Source organism: Haliaeetus albicilla, chromosome 24 (genome assembly GCF_947461875.1).
Source record: "Haliaeetus albicilla chromosome 24, bHalAlb1.1, whole genome shotgun sequence".
NCBI lineage: Eukaryota > Metazoa > Chordata > Aves > Accipitriformes > Accipitridae > Haliaeetus > Haliaeetus albicilla.
In genome coordinates, this window is record NC_091506.1 from 22,549,155 (window position 1) to 22,568,412 (window position 19,258).

At 36.6% G+C, this 19,258-nt stretch overlaps 1 protein-coding gene across 1 annotated transcript in view; it reads left to right on the forward strand.

Annotated features, from left to right (window-relative positions):
* Positions 1 to 19,258, forward strand: part of SYN2 (synapsin II) — a 192,623-nt gene that overhangs the window by 147,135 nt on the left and 26,230 nt on the right. The window contains exons 8-9 of the mRNA XM_069769785.1: positions 4,035 to 4,109; positions 8,359 to 8,461. Coding sequence (XP_069625886.1) covers positions 4,035 to 4,109; positions 8,359 to 8,461 — 178 coding nt within the window. The remainder of the gene's footprint in view (positions 1 to 4,034; positions 4,110 to 8,358; positions 8,462 to 19,258) is intronic.

A 19,258-nucleotide genomic window follows, 5' to 3' on the forward strand; every position in this document is an offset into this window, starting at 1 on the left:
ATTGGAAGACCACATACTCTTGACTTCTCCCCTAAGACATTACTGTCACAAGATGAAAACTGTATGAGTAACTGCTGGCCTTTCCTGACATATGACTTGAAGGAGTATTTGAGAAAAAACATCAAAGATTAGGCCTTTCAAGAACAACTCAGTCGTCCATCTGCCTCTCACTGTATATCTGAGGGGCCTCAAGAATGCACCACACGGAACTGGGTGGAAATACTGTTCCCATAGGTCGCATCCATCCAGCAGTATGGACACTTGGTCCTTCTGCTTTATTTTGAACCCAGAACTATCTAATTTTGCAAAAACAGTGTGTTGGAAATTTGAGTTGTACACAGTAACCAAGGCAAAATACTCAAACAGTTGTGAGGATTGAGAGGTTTCTGCAATCCTTTGCTGGTGACACTTTCAGTGTTCTTAGTGATGCAGGACAGAAACTCTGTAAATCAAGCTCCCTACAGAAATCCATAGAATCATAGAATGGTTTGAGTTGGAAAGAACCTTAAAGATCATCTAGTTCCAACCCCCCTGACATGGGCAGGGACACTTTCTGCTAGACCAGGTTGCTCAAAGCCCCATCCAGCCTGGCCTTGAACACTGCCAGGGATGGGGCAGCCACAATTTCTCAGGGCAACCTGTCCCAGTGCCTCACTGCCCTCACAGTGAAGAACTTCTTCCTTACATCTAATCCGAATCTACCCTCTTTCAGTATAAAGCCATTACCCCTTGTCCTATCAGGGGTATTGGGCCTATTTCAGGGGTATTGGACCTATTTCAGGTGTGTCGGGCCTACCCCACCCCTCCCTATAAGCAATAAGAATCATAAACAAGTGCTTCTGAGTGATACAGCTTTTAGCCCCTGGCTTCTCCAGGAAAGTTTTTTCCAATTCTGCTTGTTTGTCTTACATTGGTGTTCCAGACTGTTGACTTTTCCTGGCTTTAGACCCATATCTGGAGACATCCATCCTACTTTTTCTAATAGCACCATACTCCTACACCTAAGGTCACCTCTCTCCTATCCATCCAAACCATATCTTCGTCCAGTCCCACCGCTTTCCCAGACCACCTGTCTCTTAGTCCCTACCCCTTATGCCTAACCTTTTTTATTGCCCCAGGTTCTCACTTGCCCCTTTTATTCCACTCAGTGCCATCCAACAGCCTTATTCTCCCTCTGCTTCTAGTCACCAGTCAGCCTTCTTTCTCTTTCTCAGACCTTTTCGTACAAGTACTGCTGCCTCTTCAAGGCTAGGACAGTACTTTTGTCTCCTGTTGGTGCTTTGACAGGCATATTTCTTGTGCTGTGCTACCCATTTCTCCCCTCTTCTGTTGTTTATAATAAACAGATTTGATTTGTCTCTGCCTTACAGCCCCTAAGTGGCAGAGTCTTAGGAATAAGGCCCAACTCTTAATGGTTATGACACGCTGCCAGATACCAGCAGTCAGATGTTGCATTAGTAACTTGATGGTTCATTCCCTGTGGTAGAAATTGGACCACAACATTTCATAGGAGAGCGCCCTACATTTTTTTTCATTGACTTGAAATTTAAATGCTGTTCAGTGCCTAGAATAATTTTGGAGGAGTCAGCCATGGTAAATTTATAATTTTCAAAAACAAATGTTTCTTCTTCACAGAAGAAACAGTTGGCCTAAGGGACAGCAAAAATAAGTTAAAATGACAGACTGTTCCTCCTACCTTTTATTTATTTTTAAGTTTCTACTCAGAAACTATGGGTTCATCCAAATGCTAAAAGCCTAGCAATCATTTCTTCACTACATTCTTTCATACAGTTAAATCATACCAAAAAATGAAATACCGATCTATTGTTACAAAGCATCATGAAAAGGAGAAGATTTACCAAATGTCTGAAAAATTCTTCATCTGCATACATATACATTATGTCAGTAGAATATTGTTTTACAGCTGGTTCTCATTTTGTTCTGTGACACAGGAACAGAGTACTTAAAGAGTCACCACAAAAAATACCAGCTGAACATTTGTTTTTGTAGTTTAAAGAGAGTTATTAAGAGCTTCAGTTTTATAATTCTGTGGGAAATTGTGGTATAAGTGGATCCGTGACTCACAAAACACTGGTGCTTATCATCTGTCAGTAGAGATTATAGCCAAAATGCAACATTGGATCTCTCTAAATACCACAGCTCCTCAAAATGCTTTGTGACACATACTTAACTACACTTGGTACCATTACAGAATTCATCTGACTTCAAGGAAATAGAGTTAAAAGGGTCACACACAATGAAGAAAAACAGAAATACAAAAACACTACGTCTAAATCTCCTCTCCAAAAGCAATACTCTGAATGCATAACTTAATGTATTTTGATAAAAAGGTCAATAAAACAAAAGTAGAGCACATCAGCCAAAGAAAGACAGTGCTATAGAATCAAACCACTAAGCAAGCTACCTATACAAGAATCGTAGGTAGACATGTCTACATATTTTTCTGATGACAAGTCCCTGTCCCAGCAATTTGGATTGCATATTTTAAATGGTACTAAACAAAGCAGAAAAGTGTTGGAAAAGGGGGAGGTCAAGTTATTAGGAATTGTTTATACTAATCATAATTCCTTTTCCCCCAATTTTAAAACAGTTCTTTCTTTGCAAAGACCAAATCAAGTGAAAACATGTTAAGCCTAAGTGTAAAGCACTCAAAAGTGTTAGGAGTTGTTTTCTATATTATTCAGTATTTAGTGAAAGAGGAGGAAATAATGATGTGAAAGACCCTTTGCAGTTATCAGAACAGAATTGAAGAGGGGTGGGAAACCTACATATGTCAGTAGAGGAAATGATGTATGAATTACAGAAATCATATCTAAGGTTTAAACTGCCAGATGGTCTGGTTGGGTACTTTTGTATCACTTAACCACGGTCTAATGGAACTCCTGTTGTTTTGGAGTCCTGTGTCACAGACCTACCATCGATGGCTGCAGCCCACAAGCTATTGAGATTACACCAGTTAGGTCTGTGTCCATAGCATATCACTTTAAAAAATGAAGCAGAAATCACAGAATAGCCTTACTACTGAGCAAAGTTACCCTACACACAGCACTCAACATACACGTTCCTCTTTCACTAGTTTCTCCCACATCAACAAAGAACATGGCATCTTAGAAGAACATTATGCTTTAAAATTCAGCTAAATTTATGAGACTCCCATAGAAAAGTCAACATTCCCCCACAATTGCTACTGACCCTTGTAATTAGGTTAATAGAAAAATGGAGAGAAAACTATAGTTGCTGCCTAATATACTTTTAATACATTACAGATGTTCCTATTATTTTACTAACTGGAAACACTTCATAATTTGTATCCTTAGCCTATTCCCAGTACAACATTTAGGTTTCAGAAAACAGTAATCTTCTCAGCCCTGGTAGGAGTCCTAAGGTCTGCGGAGAAAAAAACATTATATATGAATTTTTTTTCTTAGAGATTAAATAAAAGTTGGTATACTCAAGCCCTGACATAAACCATTTAGATTATATTAGTAAACTAGCAAAAAGTGAAAACTGGAGGAGAAACCAAAATCCAGCTCTAAAAGAGATTTGAGATCACTTCAGAGATGTTAAAAACATAGATATCTTGTTTTTCAAGTATTGGGACCTAACCTTGCAGTGGTACAGATTTCAAATGAAAAGCTGAAGCTTCAGTTTCTTGACATTTGCAGTAACGGTATGTTACAGGCTATTCAATCCATCTATAAATGATAACAGCTTATTGATAACACTTTCACTTAATCATAGTAGTTTTTTTTTAAAAAAGTCTTAAATGAATAAATGGGGAACAGAAATTTCACAGCACTGTCATACTTTATAACATGACTACAGTGAAGTGAGTATTACTGACAATTGCAATGCCTGTTAGAATTCTTTGTGGTTTTAGATGTTCTTTTATAAGCTGCCAGATACGAAAAAGGTGTAAATACTGCTATAGTATTCATGTGAAAATCGGAGTAATTTAAGAGACTGAAAATATAAAACCACTGGCTGTCTTTGTAATATTTTCCCCCTTTCAGGAGAACTTCCATATCTGGAAACTGGAAGACAAACACAGGCTCTGCAATGTTGGAACAAATTGCTATGTCAGATAAGTAAGTCGAGTCTCATGTAAAAGGTAATTAAAAAAAACTAATGGGATTTTATTTTAAATGAATTTTTTTAAAATCACATTATTGATATGCAATTCACAGTAAATGCATGTCTCTCATTCATTTTGGAAAAAAATCTTCTAATTAGATGAAAGAACATGAGCCAAGAATTCCACATGACATGTCTCAGAGTTAACTACCCAAACTAAGTGGTAGCCTTAAGTGCTTACGTGCACCCTTGGGTTCCTACATCCATATCTGCACTTAGAAAACTACTGGAATTCCCTTCAGAAAATTATGTTCTTTCAGATTCAACCTGTCAATCATTTCCATCTGTTTTTTTTGCCCTCTTTTACTTAACAGTCTTACCCCATGCCACAGTGTTTTAAACTTTTCTCCTTCTACATCATCTATTACAATCAAGCAATCCAGTCTTAACTTTACCTTTTTAAATCATATTTTTCTTTTCCACTTTTAATCCTGCTAAACTGCTTATTTTTCATTTTTGAAATTTACACTATACTGCACTGTGAGGCTTTTTACCTAGATACTGGGATATACTGAAGCTTATTTCCCTCATGTCATCATTCCAGCTCTGTACTTTGTTTTACTGTGCTTTTCTCTCTCATCCTTATGCTGGATACTTTTTGCAATCCAGTCAAAAACATTCTCCCTGCAGTACCATTTTGAAGCTCAGGCCTTCTATTGGCAGAACCCTTCTCTCAATACCACTCAGTTGCTCCAGGTTCCTCCACAACATATAGACCTCTTTTTCCTGCAAAATAAATCTGTGAGGCTTTTTGATGGCTATGAATTTTCTTGTGTTCAGCTTCTCCAAAGGTTGCTAGCAGTGGAAGCTGAAAAAAGTCTGTACAATAAAAGTGTAATTTAAAAGGTGTTTTAAAGTTCAACAGTAGTCTTTTTCTGGTGGGTTTTGGTTTTGGTTTTTGTTTTTTTTAAAAAAGGTCTGGAACCTACAACTTGGTCCCTCTTATGAGCTGAGGGAGACACAGGAACGGAACCATTGCCTGCCCTGAGAAAGGTGAAAACAAGTAAGACGGGAATTACAACTCCCTGCTGTCCAACCCCTGTCTAGACTGTGTCCTCACTGATCTCCCCTCTGGGGATGGAGTGGAGCCACATTATTTTCTCTTTCTCATTCCCCTCCCACCTTCCTTTAGAAAGTGAGGTTATGCCTTCACTGAAAGGGAAAAGAAAGAGTGTGCTTTAGTGTGTATAATTACAGTCCACGAGCTATTCCTCTGTAAAAACACAGGCGCTTTAGTTTTGCCGTAAGGAAAACTAAACAATTATCACGTATGGGTAATGAGCATGAAATTCTAACCTTGCCTAACTACCTCACTGTAAATGCTCCGTGTGCTTTGCTTCTGCTTCCATTTTTGAATGTAAAATAATTACAGCATAATAGGTATTTTCCCATTAAAAAAACACTAGCCAACAAAACAAAACTTCTTCTATGCTGATGAAGACAAAAGCCCAGAAAAGATGGATGTTTTATCATAACAGAAGGGGGTATGTATCACATAGCCCCACTTTTTGTTTGATTACCCACTGAAGTGCACAAAGCAAAGCAAGGAAGAGAAGGGAAAATTGGAAGTTTTCTGAAGAGTTGGAAGTAGTTCAGTGGCATACCAAAAGCAATCAAATCTGATGCATGTGCATTTCATTTGTAATACATCTCATGAATTAGGAAGAAGTGTTTTGAAAGCACTGCCTGAGTTGACATTGTTGACTGAATACAAATCTTAGCCTAGAAATTTAGAGAAGAAAGAAGAATGTGGCACAGTAAGGGACAATGATGAGGCAGAGAACAAGCACATGTCAATGTTACACATTCTTATTGACCCCCCCTATTTCAGAGAGACACTGCTCCCCAGATAGGACCAGAAGAGTAGAGACCTGTGCTAATTGTGCACACCTCATCTGGCATACCAGATATTTCATGTCAGACACCTGAGGAACAATACTTTATTATCTGTCACTTCTAGGGCTGCTGCACACTATATTGGCTCTGGGAAAATAAGAATGGTGACCTCTTGTCAAACCTACTGTGCAAGCCTTGGGTTTAAAACACTACAGGCTACTCCATCCAAGACCTCTCTTTCCAAATGTAACTGTATTTTTCCAGCTCTGTGTTTGTTGGCAGAAGATAGAATATTAAAAATACTTTCATAGATCTGATTGATGTTTCAGTATTTTAACGAAAATGTCTTCATTTTCTTTCATACGAAGTCCAGATATTTACTGTTAAAGACAAGTTATGCTGTCCTCATGATTCTCTAAGATACATGTTGGTATTTTACAGCAAAAAAAAAAAAAAAAAGTTATTTATAAGCAAGTGCATGCAAGCAGTCCAGTCAGTCAGTGCATCTACACATGTTGAAATTGTCAGGTATCCAGAAACACCTCTTGTTTTGGACAAAAACCAGGTTTCTCACAGGAAAAAAAAAAAAATTATTTTAATTGCTAAAATATTACCATCAGGTTTTTTCCAAGCAGTTGTATCTATTTCTTTGTATTCTGCTCAAAAGAAAAACTTTTCCATTGGATCAGACTTGATATAAGAAAATATAAAGAATGTGACCTAATAAGTTTACTTGGAAAGGATGCTATTACAGAAGATATTTATATATGAATAAGACTCTCGGCCCAGCAATGCGTTTCCTTTGATCCTACAGTGAAGTCAAATGCTATGTTTATTACATCAATTTTTTTGCAATGGAAAATACTGTGATGTGGCAAATCTATCATCATGGCTCAAAGGCTGCATCAGGAGAGAGGACGAGAGGGTCTGTAAAAGGAAATAGCTCTCATTTATACTCAAATGCTAGACAATGAAAGAGAAAAAAGAGTTTATGATAAATAGCTGCTTTAAAACTGGGGGTTTTTTAAGCAAAACATGTCCTTCAATTGGTGGACCTGTGATATCTGCCTATATAACCTTTCAAGATCATATCATCACTTACTGGCGCCAATGCACAGCTATGCTATTAATGAAAGTTCTCAATGCTGCTTTGTGCCCTGTGAGTCAGTCCTTGCCATTGAACAAACACACACAGCTTACATCACCTCAGGATGCTCTCAGCAAAGTATTATGGCTCCCTATTATGTCACTAACAGTTCTGTACTCTATCACAGGAATTGCCTCACTCTTTTTCTAGTAAGTCCCACTTCGTTCCCTTGTTAGTCAGATAATCCCACTATTCTTAGGATGGATAAAGCCCTTCATGAAAGAAAAATAAATTATATTACTGCGCGTAGAGTGGGTAAACTGTCCATTCCTCAGTCCATATTTCTTACCATGATGTTAGAAATGGAATGGAGGGGTTCTTATGTTCAATACAGCATGGAACACTAGTTCTTTTTAGGAGCTGTGGAATTCCTCAGAATTCTTTACATTCCTGTTGAATTTTACTGTAGTTGTCTATAGCCCTACATGAAGAGTATTATCTTTGTCTGCATGCTACATAGCTTTTACATAGTGTCATACGTCCGTTTCTCTTGCATCATCTTAAGGGTTGTTTTTGTCTTGATTTTTCTTTTGCCTTATTCAGTGATGTACATATAAAGCTATCACTGCTACTTTGGAATACAGTTGGGTCCATAATTTAAGACAGAGACACTCATTCTAGTTTTCCTGATAAAAGAATAAAACCCATCCATAATTAAGTACACTACCAACCATAATAGGCGAGAGGGTTGTCACCCTTGAATCTGTGCACAGATGCACAAGTTTGAATTTCACAGGAAAAGAGAAGCCCTGTTCCCTACTTTCTAAAACCCTTTGGCATCACTGAAGCCACAAAAACCAGTCAGATGATAAATCCCCCTTCTGTGGAGTTCTCACATAAAGTACAGCCACAACTAGCAAGCTGTACTACCATAACGGTACTGGAAAGCAGGATGGGGTACAGCTAGATGCTGTTTGTGTTCCAGCGTATCTTGTCTTTAGATTACTCACAGTTTAGAGCAGACACATATTTGGACCAATATAAACTGGGACAGAATCCAGCATAATACTGTGGCTTTTCTGGATTCTACTGGGAAAAGTAGAGTAATCAGGCCAGTATCTCTAAGCTACTATTCTGGGAAATACAAATTCAGTAAAACTGACTATATAGTGAAAATTCTGAATTTAGAGGAAATGTATAAAATACATTATTAGGTTAAGCCTATAGAAAAACAAGAGCCTGATGAGATACTCACAGAAAAAATTATTTTTATGAAACAGGTACAAGCTTTGGGTTGACACCTGTTCTGAAATATTTGGTGGTTTGGACATCTGTGCTGTTAAAGCTGTGCATGGAAAGGATGGAAAAGATTATATTTTTGAGGTAAGCAATCCCACTCTTTTCCATATATGCTTTTGTATGTTACAAACACCCAAGTAAAGAACATTTGTGATACTTAGGCATTGGCTTATTTGTGTTTCAGGAAAGGATGTGTATTTTTGAGCAATGTTTCAATCATAGTACAAAGCCACATGTCCATGTTAGCGGCAACACTTGCTGGAAAATGTAACCATATATATGGTAATGTCTTTTAGTGTTTGAGGAAATGTACACAAACTACAAACCAAAACCAAATGTGGACATTTACCCAACCCTTATGATTTCTTCCTGAGCAGGCTTACCAGTTTTTCCTGGAAGGTTTATAGATAGCACTATCCCAAAGGAACCCCAGCAAAATTATACCTTTACATGGAGAGGGAAATTAAGAATGAAATGGAAACAACTTTACTTTTTGCTAGCCTAAATGTTACCTTTAAGATCTGATTCCTCAGGAGTCAGAAGTTTCTGCTGTAGATAATTTTGGAAAGTTTAACTTTTTCATTTACCTTAAGTTTATTATGGATAAATATAACTTTGTCTAGCCATAAAACAAGAGATCATCACTTGCCTATCACACAGTTCAAGATTTCTTCAGCATCTCCCACGTTCTTAGAATTTTATTCAGGAGATAGGCAAGGATCTTAAGAACCTCCCCACTCAAAAGAGGTTGATATTTGCTAAAGCAAAAGTAAGAGTACTTTTTCTAAACCAGGAGAGTAATCTGGAGATTATGGATTGACCTTTTCTAGTTATTTGTATTCATTTATAACAGAAACGCTTTGCAGAAGTAAAAATATTTGTTTTGTTGCAGTGTTAAACAGCTCTATGTATTTTCTTCTCTTCACTTTTCACAAATTTATCACTATTGCAATTGCTAATAATTCCCAAATCAAGCAATAGCACTTTAAAGGACTGAGCAGCTTGCAGTATTAAACTTTCAGTAAGACAAACAGAATTAATCACTACCTCCTGTAGTGGAGGATTTCAAGAAATCCTGTTTCCTTAGTCTGCCTGGCCAAATCAGAACTTACTGTGTCTTATTGTATCAAAACCCACTGTAGCATAAAATTTATGATTCAATACTAAACCTCCTCCGTTGCCCCTGCATATAGTGCAGTCTTGCCCCTCCACTGCACCCCGAAGTTCTTGTTAAATGCGTAATGCTTGACCCAATGAAATCTGGCTGAGATTTGAGAGTGAAAAAAAGTGTTTTCTTTCTGAAAACAGATCACACTGACTTCTGGTGATACAATATAGAGGAAATTCCTGAATGTAAGATTTGTCATATGTGCTATTTCACGTCTTGGCTGTAGCCATGGGTGTATCGCGGACATTTCTGCTTACTGGGGACGTATTGATTTCTGCTCACAAGCAAGCTCCTCTCCATCAGTTGGGCTTTGGCAGCCTCCCATATGCCATATAAAGCTTTGTAGGATACTTGGCAGTTCCCATAGCCCCTAAACGTCTCAGAGGATGGGTCTCAGCATTTTCCACACACGCCCATTTATCTAAATTCATTACATTTGAGATAGTTTATCCTGATTTGGCTGACTTTAATCTGATAAATTTTGACCCCACAATTTAAACTATAACATAAAGAAAAGTAGATTATTTTAAGACATAAGATCTTAGTTATCTTACCTCATAAGATAGTAGTTAAAAACTGAAAGATTGCGTGCAAAAAGACACAAAACTGAGAGTAGGATTGCACTTAACAAGTATATTCTTGTAAGAACTAGATGTTTCAGACATAAAACAATGCTGTTTCTTAAACACTGTAGCTAAAGCTAGTCTGAGAAATGATTGGCATCAAGCTACACTACTTAGCCTGTCCTATCGATCTTTTATTCCCTACTTTCTTTTAATCTTGCTCTTTCTGTACAAATATAGTTGGACCTTTTCTGCTTCCAATGGAAGTGAAGGCTTCTCCTTTATTTTAACAGCTGACACTTCTGTTGCATTCCTCAGTTAGCAAATTCCTGTTGCACTAAAAGCACTTCACCTTCATTCACTGAACTCAACTGTTTCCACATTTTTTGATACTGCAAAATTTTTCAAATTTTTTAGCAAAGCCAGCAAGCATCATCAGCTTCTGCTGAAGTCAGGTCTGCATCAGGCCTGGGAGGTCTGGTGGGTAGGAGGAGAAGGGGGAGCAGGTTTTTAGAAATGAAATAGCCAGTGCAAATTATATAATGGACCAACAGAGTACCACACTTCCTGCTTCTGAACAAATCCCCTAATTTTCCATGCCAGATACAGTCATACTTTTAAGCAAACAGAATTCTGAGAACTGCAGGATACATCAGGAACTGGGTTTATAGAGGATTTTAAGTAGTGTACATAATAGATGTTGCAGTTAAAAGAAAGAGAGGCTAGAAGTGTGATAATTCTTGCTGTTCTACAGAATCAGCTGAATTGTTTGGAAGATGGTAGTGCTCATCAGCAGGAATATTTAGAATCTGCATAAGACATTGAAATGTAGAATTGTTTGCAAAGTTCACATCCAACAGAACATCTGTAAAACTTACCATCATTTGCTGCTAAAAAGCCAGCTTACATCAACAGTTATTACACTATAATTTTAACAGCTATTGCAGTGTAGTTCTATGATACAATGAAGAATAGAAGACCGTCTGCATGAGTATAGGAGAAATTTTCGCCTTTTGTGTACTTTCAACATGGGAAGATAAATGTGTTATTAAAGCTAGCACGTACACGCTGCAATCAAGAACCAGTAGCTGAGCAGGACAACCAGCCCGTAAATACTGGGTTTACACTCCAATTGCAGTCCCATACTGAAACCTATGCTCTCATGTTTTCATGATGACTGGTACACCTACTACAAAACTAAATGTTTCTGTATTACTGACACTTTAATTCTGCAGATATGATCTGACAAGAAACATACAAACTTCCTAATGTATGAAATAATATATGCAAATATGATCTTCCTGATTCTTCAGTTTGAACATTCAACCAGTGTAACCACCAATAGGAAAGGATACATGTATGTCATCCGGCTTCAGAGTGAATGTGAATTAAGGTCGAGTTCTACTAAAGTATCCTTCATATACTCAGCATTCTAGACAGAAATTAACTTCAGAGGGATTTTCTATAATAAGGCTGGGAGGGCAGCATTTTACAGAAATAATTGCTTAGTGCATAGTACATGTTTTGACAAAAGTGTTCAAGAAGAGCTTTAGGACATGCATAATCCAAGACAATACTTTTACAATACCCACAGTGTTGTAAGTATTACATGTAACAACTCATCTGTTTAGAAAAATCCATTCTAAACTAATGTTAGAAAGTATAACATATAAATGACTTCTTATATGACTGTTTCTGGAAGGTTACTAATTGATTTCATATTGTCCTTTCCATTCCTTTTTTATCTTATACCAATAATTTTATTATTTTGGTGTTGTAGCCTTTCAACTGCTTTGTGATGGTCCTTTTGTCATTCCTTGGTTTAACATTCTGCTTTCTTTTATTCCCCGAAACCATGCAGCAACAAATTGTACCAGTGGCTGATATTAGAGAATCAGTACAACATTGTGTCTCATGAATCTAATGTTCTAGCTGTACTTCTTAAAAAACACCACTATAAAGTGATTCTTTATCTATGATCTAGTACAGTATGCTTACATTGCAGGTAAGAATGTGTTGGTTCTTAATGTTAGATCAAGTCATCATGCCCCACTTCTTCAAGGAGGGTAAATGTATTTTCTTCTGGTTTAGTTTCTCTAATAGTTTCTCTTCTATATATATTTGATTAAAAGGATGAGAATTTTTAAATAACTTATTTTAAAGCCTCATGGCCATTCAAGTTAGGCAAAGTGTGCTTGCTGTGTAAGTAGAGTAATGCCTGTTCAGGAATAATATGGAAGGATTAGAGAACTAAAATGAAAGAAGAAAAAATTAAGGATGTTTAGTGACACTGAAGTATAGTTCTAGACACTTAATTTCTGTATACATAAACCTTGTTATGAAATAAAGAAATGTACAGATCTTTACTACTGTTAGCTTCTTGAAGATGTCTCTCTCGTGGGATGGGCATGTTCCTTTGACCAAGTAGGTCTCAATGTAATAAAAACCCAAGAAATTGCAGTGCAAGTACAGCTTCACACATTTCATAGCTTTGGGTTCTAGATTTGGGTCAGTTCCCCAGTGCTGGTTTGTGCATCAGTATCTTCATATTTCTACAGCTACTCTACAGATTTCTAGTCATTTGAACAAGCTGAAGCCAATACTACTATTATTTTTCAAACATTATGAAAAGGATACATTCTTAGTGTACCATTCATCTTTCCACACTGCTATAAATGCTGCTCCCAGGGGAATTTTGGAAGATGTCCATCTGTGCCTTCTTCTATGCAGTTAAGGGATACCTTATTCATCTCCAGGAAAAAAAACCAGACCAATTTATCTGAAGACAGGAAGGACAAAATATTGAAGTAATAATATTATTCAAACACTATACAACCTCTGTTTTTCTGTGAATCTACAAGCTCTCTACAGTTTTCTTAGATGGGAGCTGTAAGAGATAACTTTGACTTTTAAAAGAACGTGGTTTTATAAAAGTTGTTTCCTGGAAGAAATTACCTTCTCTAGAAGAACCTTGTGGTTCTTCTTGTCTTTTACTTCTATACTCCAAAGAACTATCTCCAAACTCCTACTAGGGAGCAGTGAACTAATTGAAGAATCACTTAGCTAAATGGAAGGGCTGTCAGGTTGGTCAGGAGGAAGGCCAAGTTATTATTTTGTGTAACAATCTTAGCTATTCATTTAGTGTCTGTTCTTTTCACCTGAATTGGAATACTCAGCTGCCAAGCATCATCATGCCAGAGACAAGCTGTAGAAACAAGGATTTTATTAACACATCATTGCAACATACAGCTTTTTAACTGTCTCACCAATTCTTGCTAATAAGACATAAAATTAAGGTCCATTAAACTTTAACTTCTTAAATAGAAGAAGGACTTTTAATCTTTCCCTTTTAAAATTTTTAATACTAGAAGGAACAGATACTTGAGCATTGTTCATGTTTCTGACTCCACTAAATATTATCTTTCATGATTCATTCTTGGAAAACCAAACCTCTGGGGAACTAAACAAAAGCTCATATCATGGTGATGAATGCAGAAAAAGAGAACAAATGTAACAGAATCCTTTAAAGTGGCCTCACAGGCAGTCTTCCAAATTTTGCTCAAAATTGAATGGGTGGGTGGCTGCTGCAGGTGTCTTTTTTCTACTTGCTTATTTTTACCCTAGGCTATATTAAAATTAGCTTCCAAGTGGTTTATAACCTAGAAAGATGCAAACTGTTTGGATTTCATAAAGAATATTTTCAGCCACTGTAAACTAATATAAGAAATTAAGAAACAGATTTTGACTTTTTTTTTAAGTCTTGGTGTAATAGACACTGTTTCTGAAGGTGCTGCGTCTGCTGAACTGCTAGGAAATATACCACCAACTCCAGAGTATGTATACTGTATAAGGTGTAGTGATCCAGCACCAGCACAAAGGATGCTGTCTTTTACAGACTTCTGTATTCCCATAGTCAGTGTCCTGAATAATATTGGCTAAAGTATATGAAGGAATCCATCAGAAGGGAGGAAAGGTGGAAGAAACATGTAGCTCATGCAGTATTTGTGCACAATTTTACTTAAAGTTGTGCTTTCTAGGAAATGATAGCCATACTATTCAATTTACAGTTCAGACCGAGCTATGTTACTGACTATGGCACAAGTTTAATGAGCACAAGCCTCTGATACTGTACTTCCAGGTGCTCTGAAGCTAAGGTTACTTATTCTTCTATCTTAATCATACACATTTCCAAAATTCAGCACCAAATATATTTTGTTAGAAATATTTGGTAATATCCTGTAAGCGATGTATCACAAATCATAGACATATTTAGATTGGCAGGGACCCCTGGAGGTCACCTAGTCCAACTTTCTGCTCAAAGCATGACTAACTTCAAAGTTGCTCAGACCCTCTCCTAAAAGAAAAAAGAGGGAGAAGTTTTATTTCTTACCATGTCTGCCAATATTGTCTCCTATAAGTCTCCTATAAATAAACAGATTTTTTAAAACTCCCTAGAAGCATAACTTTATCTCTAAATTAGGTGATTTGGCATATAAATATGTGCAGGAGTGGCAAATAATACTGGCCATGATTTTTCTACAAACTTAAGTGACTTTCCATCCATTAAAGAATATCCTCTATTCAGGTTAGTAAGGGAACTAAATCCAACTGTAACAGTTGATGAAGTCACAAGTCTCTTATAATTTATGATCTGGTACTATAAGAAGTTTTGAACATGTAGGAGTCTAAAATTACTCTTTTGGTGATATAACTAAGTTATAAATAAGACCACATCTGTCTGTGAAGATTCATATTTCCAAAACAAGGAGCATTCCTACATTTCCTAATAGGATTTAATACAACTTAATTATTCCTAATAGGACTTAATATAACATAATAAGAAATGGCTAAGAAGATACAATTCTAGAAAAAACCAACCTTTTTAATTAAGATTTTTCCAAGCTTCTGATGCATTAGTGCTGAATTCATTAATATATTCCTTCATACGTGGGCTTCATGTGATAGAAAAAAGTCAATTTATTCAATGAACTCTTCTCGGACTTTTTTTTATATTTTGGAAGTAACAGATTAATCCACTGAAATTTTCCAGATACTATTCCAGAAATAATGACATCAGCTCTTCTTTTAGACAGAAAAGTAAAAGAAGTGTATCTAGTGACATAGTTAATGAAGGAGGTGAATTTGTTTTGCTAGGACACTAGTTTTCATTTGAATGAAGCAATAATTATTGACCTGAAGGAATAACATGAATATTTTGGTTTCCATCCTAAGAATAACTACTCACTAATATTTTTTTCACATAATATTTATGTTTACTCTATTGTTAAAATACCTGTAACTTTTAAAATTTTAAATTAGCAACAATAGCACTTCTTAGATGTGACCATCTTAATGTTTTCTTTTGTTCATAATGAACCATACTTTATTAATAGGGTGGTGAATACAGGTCAAATTCATTCTGATGGTAAATTAATTGTTATTTTATAGATTAAACCAATCTCATATATTCTCTTCAAAGTGCTTGAATTTTTCTCAGATATATTAACTGCATTTTCTATATATTTTTACACCTTTTTTTAATCTACTACATTTGCATGAGTTTGCATCATACAAATTCAGCTTCATCCAGCAATTTTGATTGGACATAGAAATCATTTGTTTGGGTTTTTTTCATTCCAGATTGAAACAAGACCATATAAATTTGTCTGTGGGCACTGGATCCTTCATCTAGGAATGCTTGCTTCACTTTCCCAGCTGTTCGTCCTTTTTCTGCAGATGTTGTTACTCACCCACTGCAGGAGGGACTGTAAAAATTTCCTAGCAGTCACCACTGATTTTCTGCTGTACTATCCCCTACCGACTTCTCAGGTGTGGTTACATTTCCAATTACAGATTATTCCTCCATCTGCTATACAGACCTCAGTGAAAGCCCCATGATTATTTCATATCCAGTCACTCCCTTACTTCTCAGAAATCACACCGTCTCTTCTTACGTCCCATTCAGTCTTAAATGACCTCTTCAAACTATTAGGTTTTGTTAATTTCAATTACTTTCTCCATAATTAGAACTCTTAAATTAAAATCTGTATCAGCCTCTGCCTTTACAGTCAAAATTTTTGCCACAACTGGAGACATCCAGGTCCCACAAAAATAACACATAAGAATAACTCATGCATAACATAGCAACGACACAATCCAGCTTCTCTTATTCACAGACCAAAGTAAATGTTTTTTCTCAGTCCTCACACTCTCAAGCATGGACCTTTAAAATTACCCTGATTTGCAATGAAATTAATTCCTCCTCCCTCTGCACTTACCACTTATCATATCTCCTGTAATTCATAGGTCTCTTTCTATACGAAATCCATGTATCATTATTCTGTCAGACTACTTGTGCAATTCTGACTTGCAAGGCCTCTATCTGTTCCTTCATATTCCTCTTGTATTTCAGCATCCTGACAAACACCTTTTTCTTCCACTGTATCAACAGAGTTCTTCACTTTTGCCCTTCTTTTAAGCTCCACAACTCTGTCTTTCCCAGCACCATTTGGGCTGGGTCTTCATGAAGCTCCAAGCAAGAGATCTTTCTTAATCCTTTGGTGGTAAACATATTAGGTAATGGATAACTATGTCTGGGCAATGGCAGTCCAAGTAGTTTCTCCTTCACACACGATGATCCCTTTGCAATTACTGGTATCTTATAATTGCACTGGCTCCTTTATTAATCCCGTCCCGTTTCCTTTCATATCCATCAGAGTTAAACAACATTTCTCTTCTCTTTCTTGCCAGTCTCAGTCTTGTAGCCCAAATTTCAAATATTTGCCTTATCCACACTAGCAGCGGAGGGCACAGACTAATTCACTAGAAGGTCATATCACTGAAAGGTCAGTGGTTTGTTTTGTCACAGTATTGTGATGACTTAAACATGCTGCTGTAGTTTCTGTTACTACTGCTAATATATACAGTCAGTCTCTTATAGTTTAATATAAAGATGTGTTAAGTGCATTTCAGAGTATGGTTTCTGGGTGATAAGAGAAATTCATCCCATAGAATTGGTTACTGAAATACATATAAATGAAAAACAGAAACAATATGAATTAAGTGACTGTAATTCATAGTGACCCATGTTTTTGTTGGCATCTGCAAAAGTAACATACTTGATTTTATAAATTACAGATGTCTTTTTTCTATGAAATCCTCTTAGTGGGAAACTCCAATATTTTAAATAGCTGAACTAGGTACTAAAAAAAACCCTGGCTGTTATTAAATGATATTTTAAAACTAGTGCAGGCTGTAAATAGACTATTTATAAACAGGATGCTTTGTGTATGTTTAAACTTTGTCAAGTCCTCTAAAGTGGGGGAAATGCCAGCGTGACATTCCTGTTAGTCACTCACAAGTTTTAAAAACTTTTAGTGTTACCCAAAATATTTTTAATTCTTAAGATACAGTTATATAAAACATTACTGATTCCTGATGACTGTCTTTAATTATCTTACTAGGAAGGAAAATAGACTGCATTTTCTTAAAGAAAAGAAAAAAGAGAAAGACGACAAAACCCACCTTGTAAAGTATTCACCTTGATCTTAGCTTCTTTTCCAAGGAATAGCAGAAGTGCTCTCTTAGTAGTGTTAAAGTCTATCCTTGAGAGTCACAACAGCAATAACACAGAGAGGGAAGCGAAGCATCTTCTTAGCAGCCCCAAGCAATGCACGGTGTAAATGCTCTGCTCTGGACAGTCGAGCCATTCCCTCTCAGCAATGCAAGTGGTAAGAGCCCCTTCAGCCTCCTGCCACCCATGACTTCTACCCACCCACATTGCCTCTCAGGTCCTTAATAATCGGTTATTAAACTGAACAGTGTCCTGCGACTGAACTGCTTTTAAGCCTTGGTAATCTTTTACTCACTCAACTATTTAGTGAGATTTCACTTTGGGACCAGTAGTTTTCTTGATAATCTGATGCCTTACTTTCTCTTTTTAACACTTTGGCTGCTATCTTTGTACTTCAACACATTATAGCTTACCATCATTCAAGAGTTGCCATGACTCAGTACTTGTTCGGTGTTAGGTTCGGCATATCTTTGGCCAGCAATATTTGTTCAAGTATGGCAAGGAACAAAAGGATTTTTAACAATGTCAAAACCTGTCCAAGTGACAAAAGATTGTCAAGGGCAAATGGCTCTGTTTTTCAATGCCATATGTGTTTGCAACTGCCTCAGTATGTCAATAGGGCAGCTATGCTTGAAAATACTGTCTTCAAGAAATGTAAGATCTTCTCTACTGAAGTGGACATGAAGTTTTGAGCAATGCTCCAAGGCTTTGTTTTTTTAGCCTTAGCCATAGAACTACACTTGTCCCACATGTTCTGGTAAAGAACATGGCAATATCTCCTAAAGCAAGTTTATATGTAAACTTGCAGTTATAGAACCATTTAAAAATAGAAATTCAGTCAGAACCCACTCCTCCAGATCTTAATACTGTCTAATCCTTTGGCAGAACGTTATTTTAGGCAATTTGTTTCACAGTCATTCCAAATGATTTTTTTAATGTAAGCAGATGGTAAACAAAGTGAGGTTTTCTTTGCACGCTTGTGAAACCTATAACTGTTGCTTCTGTTGTTGGGTAAGAGAGAGGTTAATATACACCTGATAGCGAGAGGGACGATATTTTCAAGAATAACTGTCATTAATGTAATTAACTTCGGGGGGGGCAGATTTTTAGACCACGAACATAACTCCCTCTCTGAAAATCAGATGTTTTGCAGTGGACAACCAAACATCCAATGTCCTTCACACTGACATCAAGACATTCTAACATTCAGTCATTATTAACACTTTAAAGTCCTGGCCAAAGTATCTGGCACACATGGTTTCTTCCTCCCTGCAGGTGCTATGCATATTACTCTTCCAAGCAGCAGCTCATCATAAAATGAAGTGGATCTTTAAGCATTACAACAATTTTAAGAAATAGCGATAACTCAGCAGAACTTAATACTAAAGTAAATCCACAAAAATTTTGTATTTCAAGAGCCACACAACCAGCAAGACTACATTTACCCATTCAGAAATATCAACTCATGTCAGTTCAATACATTTCTCTCAATTAATTAAAAACATCGGTTATGTTCCACTTAAAAATATGTTTGTTAAAAAATATGGTAAATTTTATAGAAACTTTCTGTGTAATTA